This window comes from Garra rufa, chromosome 3, assembly GCF_049309525.1.
Source record: "Garra rufa chromosome 3, GarRuf1.0, whole genome shotgun sequence".
Taxonomy (NCBI): domain Eukaryota; kingdom Metazoa; phylum Chordata; class Actinopteri; order Cypriniformes; family Cyprinidae; genus Garra; species Garra rufa.
In genome coordinates, this window is record NC_133363.1 from 52,419,419 (window position 1) to 52,427,244 (window position 7,826).

Sequence of the window (7,826 nt, forward strand, 5' to 3'; positions counted from 1 at the left end):
AGCAACATTTCTGGCTCCCAGGTGTCTTTTATACAGGTATACGACCTGAGATTAGGAGCACTCCCATTAAAGGAGTTGTTACCTGTATAAAAGACACCTGTCCACAGAAGCAAACAATCAATCAGATTCCAAACTCTCCACCATGGCCAAGACCAAAGAGCTGTCCAAGGATGTCAGGGACAAGATTGTTAACGTACACAAGGCTGGAATGGCCTACAAGACCTTGCAAAGCAGTTTGGCGAGAAGGTGACAACAGCTGGTGCGATTATTGGCAAATGGAAGAAACACAAAATAAGTCTCACTCGGTCTGGGGCTCCATGCAAGATCAAGACAAAAACGATTGATCAGAAAACATTTTCATTAACCGAAATAAATGAAAAACGTCAAATAAATGAAAAACTAAAATGAAACGAAACTAACAACTAAAATAATAATTGTCAAAAATAAATAATCGTTTTCGTAATCAGTACGTTTTCACCCCACGGCAGAAAAATAATAAAGACTGTGACATGAACAGCACCCACATTAAATCTAGGTTAATGCATCAGTTTAATCATCATTATTATTATTTCTGTAACACAAGCAATCAAACCAATATACCAGAGATGATTAAACGTTCAAAGATCAAGATTCAAACACCCACGCAATCTTATTTCTAAATGTCTATTAAACCTCTGATAAAGTCTTATGGAACATTCAAATCTGTATTTGCTCTGCCGCTGACACAGAGAGAGCAGTCACCATGTTTAGGTAAGAAGCAGCTTCACAGCAGTCTTTTCAAATACCCAGTCATTCATATAATCACAGCAATAGTGAGATTAAAGGTCATAGTTTGGATATAACCATTGATGTCTGGTAGAGATCAAAATACAGCACGTCATCTTTTATAAGTAATTGGTGCTTCAAATAACGTTTGTGTTGATTTACATTTTCCGCCGGTATTAGTACACAATATAACTACAGAAGAGTCAAGTTTTAAACAGGACAAATATGGAAACTCGTTGGTCATTTTTGAACGCTATGCTATTGGTCTAATAGGATCCAATGATCTATGCTAAGCTATGCTAAAAGTGTTATTGCCAGAAAAGGAGAACGGCTGAATGGATTTCAAAACGGTAAAACTCAACTTATTAACTTCGGGGGGAGTTGGAGAATGAGCCTATTTCCAAAAAAAAGTGGAGTGTTCTTTTAAAAAACTAAAACTGAAACTAAACCATATAAAACCTCAAAAGAACTGTGTTCACAAAATAAAAACAAAATTGTTAATGAAATTAATAAAAACGAAACTAAATTTAATTGAAAATTTGAAAACTATATAAAATAAAATAATTTTAAAAAGCAAAACTATATTAACCTTAATTTGGGGTCACAGGTCACATAAACTTTTCAGTCTGATTCTCATGAGAGCACCTGTAGAGCATAGTGTGACCCATTAAATATAGCTATAAAAAAATCGAATGATTAATAATTATGTTATTGCACTTTATATAATTTTAGCCAAATGAAGCATATGCTGGTTAGGTAGGTTTTGAAGCATGGATGCTAGTCATAAGCTGGTTTAAGCTGGTCATGTGCTGGTCCTGACCGGCTCAGCTTTCAATTTCAAATGAAGTTCTTAAGACAATTTATGCAGGCCCAGACAAGGCTGTGGCAACATTTTGTGCAATGATTTTAGATTTACAATGTAAGAGAATGTTAAAGTCAGCAAACTCAGAGCAAGAACATAAAAACATGATTTATTTTATGTTATTATCATTATTAATTATTTTGTTGTTTCTAGAGAACATCTAAATTCAAATTAGACATTAAAAATTATTCTCCATTAAACTTTTTTTTTAATCTGTGGCCAATTTTCTTTTCATGTTGCCTTTATAAAAATGTTAAACATACATTAGTTTATTGAAATGTTATGTGTTATATGCATACTACTGTATGCACTATGCATTGTAATGTAATGTAATGTTTTCTTGCCAGTAATTGAGACATGAGGTATGTTCTTTTTTTAAGTCATCAAATTTGCCTTAAGTAGGCCTTAAAAGACAAGATATTTGGTTATGTACTGACTGAAGAGCCACACACATCAAGGTCGCTCTCAGTGTCAGAGCTTTCCTGGTTTTCACTGGTCTGTTCACGCCAGAAATTTGTAAAAAAAAAAAGGTGTGGTAACAAATCAACAATCTCCTGAAATAAATTGAGAACACCATTGATTCAGAATTCTGCTGCTGCACTGAAGATCATCCAGATGGACATGAAGGCTTCAGTCACTCTGCTGCTTTTTTTGAGCCTCTTTGGGCTGAATGTCAGCGGCTACAGACATCACATTTTCGTGAACGAGACTTTGTCGTGGAACGATGCACAGCAGCACTGCAGACTGCACTATTATGACCTGTCCACTGTCAGAGAGAAAGATTTACAGGCTTTATTTTACAATTCCCTAATTACAGACAGTACTTTTTGGATTGGAGTTCAGAGAGACAGCAGAGACATTACCAAATGGATGTGGTCCGAAGGCGGAGAAGCAACAATTACATTTTGGAATTCTGGAGAACCTAATAATGAAAATGAAAAATGTGGCGCTATCAATAAATACAGATTTACACTGAATGACATATACTGCTCTGAGAAACTACAGTTTTATTGTATGAAGGTCTATGAGCTAATTGTGGTGCATCAGAGAAGCACATGGGAAGAGGCCTTGGAATACTGCAGAAAAAACTACACTGACCTGGCCATAATAAACTCAGAAGACATTATGGAAGAAGTGAAGATTAATAGCGCAGCAGCTGTTACTGATGAAGTGTGGACCGGTCTACGCTTTCTAGCTGGTGGTTGGTTTTGGGTAAACGGAGCCGGTTTTGACTACAATGTCTGGTCTTCGGATGGAGAGCCCCAGTGTCCTGCCCTGAACCAGCGCTGTGGGGTTTATGACAGAACACAGAAGGTTTGTAAACCCACAGACTGTGAGCGGAGACTCAACTTTCTCTGCATCAAGGAGAAATAAGAAGATTGAATTAATCTTAGAAGGTCAGCAGATGCAATCCTACAGGAGGTGTCCTTTTCAGAAATGTTTACTTTCTTTTATTGCTTTTAATGGCTTTTTCATCTTATCTAGCCAGCTTTAGCAAGATAGAAAGTACTGTTGCTTGTGACATTAATGTAAAATGCATGCCAGTATGCAGGTGGTCACATAAGTGGTGTGCAGGTACATGCAACAAAACTAAATAATTAGACAAGAAATACTGATTTGAGTTAAAATATTTGAACAAAGCTTCCATGAAGAGAGCAGCTGCTGCAAGTGGCAAGTTTAAACTAGATTGCATTTCATACATATAATTGTGTGATTACAATAATTATGGCAATAAAAGACATTGATTTGAAACTGTTTTAAGATCTTGCCATTTTTAAGCAATCTTGCAATCCATTACAATGGTTGCAATAGTTGCGTTTGTATGAAATGGGAGCGTGGGTCCGCGATACCAGAATGACACAATTAATTGTAGCTACACAGAATATTGATTTGAGTTGTAATATTTTATTAGCCAACCAAACGCAAAGCTTCCACAAAGAAAAATGTTTTAAGCAAGGGATAGAAATGGGAAGTAACGAAATAGGGTAGCACGGGGCACAAACTAACGCGGGGTTAGTTGTAACACGCATGGTTTAAATATTTCCACACATGCTAGCATATCCAAATTTACGGTATTTACTACTATTTACTTATGGTACACTATGAAGAGAAAAAGGTGCACCTAAATTCAAAAGCCTTTTGAAGATATCGCTGAATGTTTATTTTACCATAGTAAAAGTACATTTCTGGCTAAAGTAATTTTTTTTTAAAATTTCAGTTTTAAGTATTCATTTAAAATGAGACAAATCTGCTATTATTTTAATCTCCAATTTGTTATTTATCAGTTTAGATGGCTTATTAATGCTTCGTAAACCGGCAGAAGACACTAACCTGTATTATATTCCAGTCGCGCAGATGGGTAATGACAAAGTTTTCATTTCTTGACTGTTTATTGTTTTTGTTTGTTTATTAGTCTTATTAAATGTTACATAAGTTTGGTTATGTATACCAGCTGTTGGCTTGTAGCACCCTGTTTTAAAATAAACTGGTAATGTTGGTGTTTAACACTACAATAACTTGAAGTTTTATTAAAAATGTCTGAATTATAATCAAGTATTTGATATACTGAACTTTTACATTTTAATTTCTGATTTTTTTTTTTTAAATTGTACCTTTCATGTTTTGTAATTTTGTAGATGAATGAACAGTGGAATATTTAAGCAGAAAACTGACAATTACCTAACTAAAATACTGATGTTGCTTTTATCAATGAATCCATTTTTTATTAAATATCACAGGTGAATTCAAATTCGTATTTATAAATTATAAATAATTATTCTGTTCAGACATGATGCTTCAAAAACCTCATAAGAACATGCACTTATAGACCACATGGGGCCAGTCCAGTACCCAGAGATAAAACCATATCTGGGACCAATATGGGCTTTAAGGATGTTGCCCAGTTGGGATAATTAATATAGGGCCCAAGTGGAACCTGCGGACAAACCTATCTTGGCCCCATATTGGCCCAACCTTGGATTGTTGGCTGGGTTATAAGTGGGACCAATATGGGTCTTATATGAGTTGCTCAGTTGGGGCCCACATTAGTCCCAGTCAGGCCCCATATGAGATTCATATAGGCTAATTCAGATGGGGCCCCACATGGGCCATGGTAGAACGTTGGCTGGGACGTTGTAACACTGTGTTACAATATGCCCCGCTGTTATTAAACTATGCTGAGAAACCACAAGAAACAGGTGAATAATTTTCTGACTTTATATCTCGCAATTCTGACTTTATATCTCACAATTCTGACTTTTTTTCCCTCAGAATTGTGAGATATAAAATCAGAATTGCAAGCTATAAAGTCAGAATTGTGAGATATAAACTCGCAATTGTGAGATATAAAGTTAGAAGTCACAATTTTTTTTAATTTTCCATACGTTCCACTAATCTTTAATTGTCAGAAATTAGAAATTGTCAAAATACTAAGATAAAATATGCTGGCATTTTTAAATCAAATGAAATGTCATTTATACATTCTAGTGTGGCCTAAGTATCTAAATATCGAAAAACACAATTCTGTTTGTTGATTTAATGTTACAATTTTAAGTATTTAAACATGTTACTGGTTTCAGCACAAATACATTTTAACTGAAAAAAATGCACAAAAATACAAGCTTCACATTTCTGCTTTTTTAAACCATCAATATTTTCGACTTTGATTAATAATATTCCTGTAGGCTGGGCACTGGGGCTCTCTATCCGAAGACCAGGCATTGTATTTAAAATCGACTCCGTTTACCCAAAACCAACCACCAGCTAGAAAGCGTAGACCGGTCCACACTTCATTAGTATCAGCTGCTGCGCTATTAATCTTCACTTCTTCCATAATGTCTTCTGAGTTAATTATGGCCAGGTCAGTGTAGTTTTTTCTGCAGTATTCCAAGGCCTCTTCCCATGTGCTTCTCTGATGCACCACAACCAGCTCATAGACCTTCATACAATAAAACTGTAGACGTTAAGAACAGGTCATGTCATACAGAGTAAATTTGTATTTATTAATAGCGCCACACTTTTCATTTTCACCATTAGGCTCTCCTGAGTTCCAAAATGTAATCGTTGCTTCTCCGCCTTCGGACCACATCCATTTGTTAATGTCTATATGGTCTCTCTGAACTCCAATCCAAAAATAAGCTCTAATTAGGGAATTGTAAGATAAAGCCTGTAAATCTTTCTCTCTGACAGTGGACAGGTCGTCATAGTGCTGTCTGCTAGGGCTGGGCGATTTGGCCTAAAATCAAAATCTCGATTAATTGAACATTTTAACCCAATTACGATTAATGAACGATTATTTTATTCATTAATAAAATTATATTTAAATAATATTATTTTTTTTGCCCTCATAGTTCACTGACAAGTTTTGCACAGTAAATATGCTCACATATTACAAGTGAGAGATTTTTGAATGAAGGGTGCACACACTAACTACTATCTATGATTATTTATTGAACATCAGTGTTGAACAACTGAAATTTAAGCACACATTGCTTAAAAGGAAAAGTCACATTTTTTTGTAAATTAGTGAGAATAAATAACTTGCAATTAAATTATTTATAAAATAATAATAAATACGGTATTAAAAGTAGAAAATAAGCAGTATCTCTTCTAAATACAATTACTCTTGTATATTCTGTAAATACTTTTTACTGTATAAATACTGCTTAAGCTCTCCATCGACATGTCGGAGGAATAACGTAACGTAACGGTGTGGGGTCACGTGGCTCCACACGCAGTAGTGTTTTTAAAGGGAAAGTAATTGAAATAATTGACCAGGAAAAATTTGATCGATTATAGGTTCTGAATGTCGATTTCGATTACTTTTCGATTAATCGCCCAGCCCTACTGTCTGCAGTGCTGCTGTGCATCGATCCACGACAAAGTCTCGTTTACGAAAAAGTGAAATCTGTAAATGCTGACATTCAGCCCAAAGAAACTCAAAAAAAGCAGCAGAGTGACTGAAGCCTTCATGTCCATCTGGATGATCTTCAGTGCAGCAGCACAATTCTGAATCAATGTGGTGTTCTCAATTTATTTCAGGATGTTGTTGACTTGTGACCACACCTTTTTACAAATTTCTGGAATGTATAGACCAATGAAAACCAGGAAAGCTCTCCAGTCAGTACATAACCAAATATCTTGTCCTTAGGCACCTACTTAAGGCAAATCAGATGACATAAAGAAAGAACATGCCTATTAACATGCCAATTATATATAATATATATAATTACTAAAAACGTCACAGTGACAGTACCAAAATACTGCCAAAATTCCCATACGTTTGTTTTTAATGTGTTTTGCAATAAATACTTGTACACTATGTTTACAATTTCTGGTATGTGTTTTTCTGGTATGCTTTAAAAATTGTACTGTGCTTTCAGGAGCGTCAGATGTAAGTTATTTATTAGTTATTTTAAGAAGCCTTTGACTTCCAAATATACTGTAAGTGACACTGTATGAGGATTACTAAATTGGTATATTCTTCATATAGTTCTCTTTTCTGCATTTTACCTATATTGTAGTTTGTTTATTTCTAATAACATATTACATATCGTTGTTCCTAACATTAGATTCTTCCATGCTGATGGCAGTGCTGCACTAAAGTTGGAGCAGACCTCATGTTGATGAGCATCTCCAAGGCGCTATGAACCATCTGACTAAAAAGAAAAACCTCAAACATACACTAGTGTTTATTAATATTAATAAAAAATAAATAAAAAAATAAAAAAATATATATATATATATCTCAAATAAATATCTTTTAATCTTGCATTTAATGAGAAAACAGGACACAGATGATAATAAAAAGTACTGAGCACTATGAATGTAAGAGACTCATGTTATATTTATAACAATCATTGTTGAGGTTTAAACTGTATTTCAAGGCAGTTTGTGAAGACTCACCTTCCACACCAGACCTCTCATATGGATTGCTGTCTACTAGCACAGGGGTTCTCAACCTTTTTATGCCAGGGCCCCTCCTCTTATCGGGGCAATTTTGCAAGGCCCCCCTATGCCTGACATTTGCTCTAAAGGAGCGTATTTTTAAACCTTTTCTATTAAAACATTTGTTTTGCCTTTTTATGCTTCTACTGCATGTTATAAAAAACCTCAAAATTCAAACAAACTTTAAATTAAAGCTATACTTTTGAATTTAAAAGAAAACCATCTGCTCAGTTCTAACTTTTTAACATGTATA

General features: G+C 34.8%; 1 protein-coding gene and 1 pseudogene across 1 annotated transcript; one reads left to right on the top strand and one right to left on the bottom strand.

Moving 5' to 3' along the window:
• Positions 1–2,248: 2,248 nt before the first annotated feature.
• Positions 2,249–3,001, top strand: LOC141331619 (putative C-type lectin domain family 20 member A). Its single transcript, XM_073836666.1, has one exon. It carries the CDS (start codon positions 2,249–2,251, stop codon positions 2,999–3,001), a length of 753 nt encoding a protein of 250 aa, XP_073692767.1.
• Positions 3,002–5,273: 2,272 nt separating this feature from the next.
• LOC141331620 (putative C-type lectin domain family 20 member A) lies at positions 5,274–6,598 on the bottom strand (annotated as a pseudogene).
• Between the last annotated feature and the right edge of the window lie 1,228 nt (positions 6,599–7,826).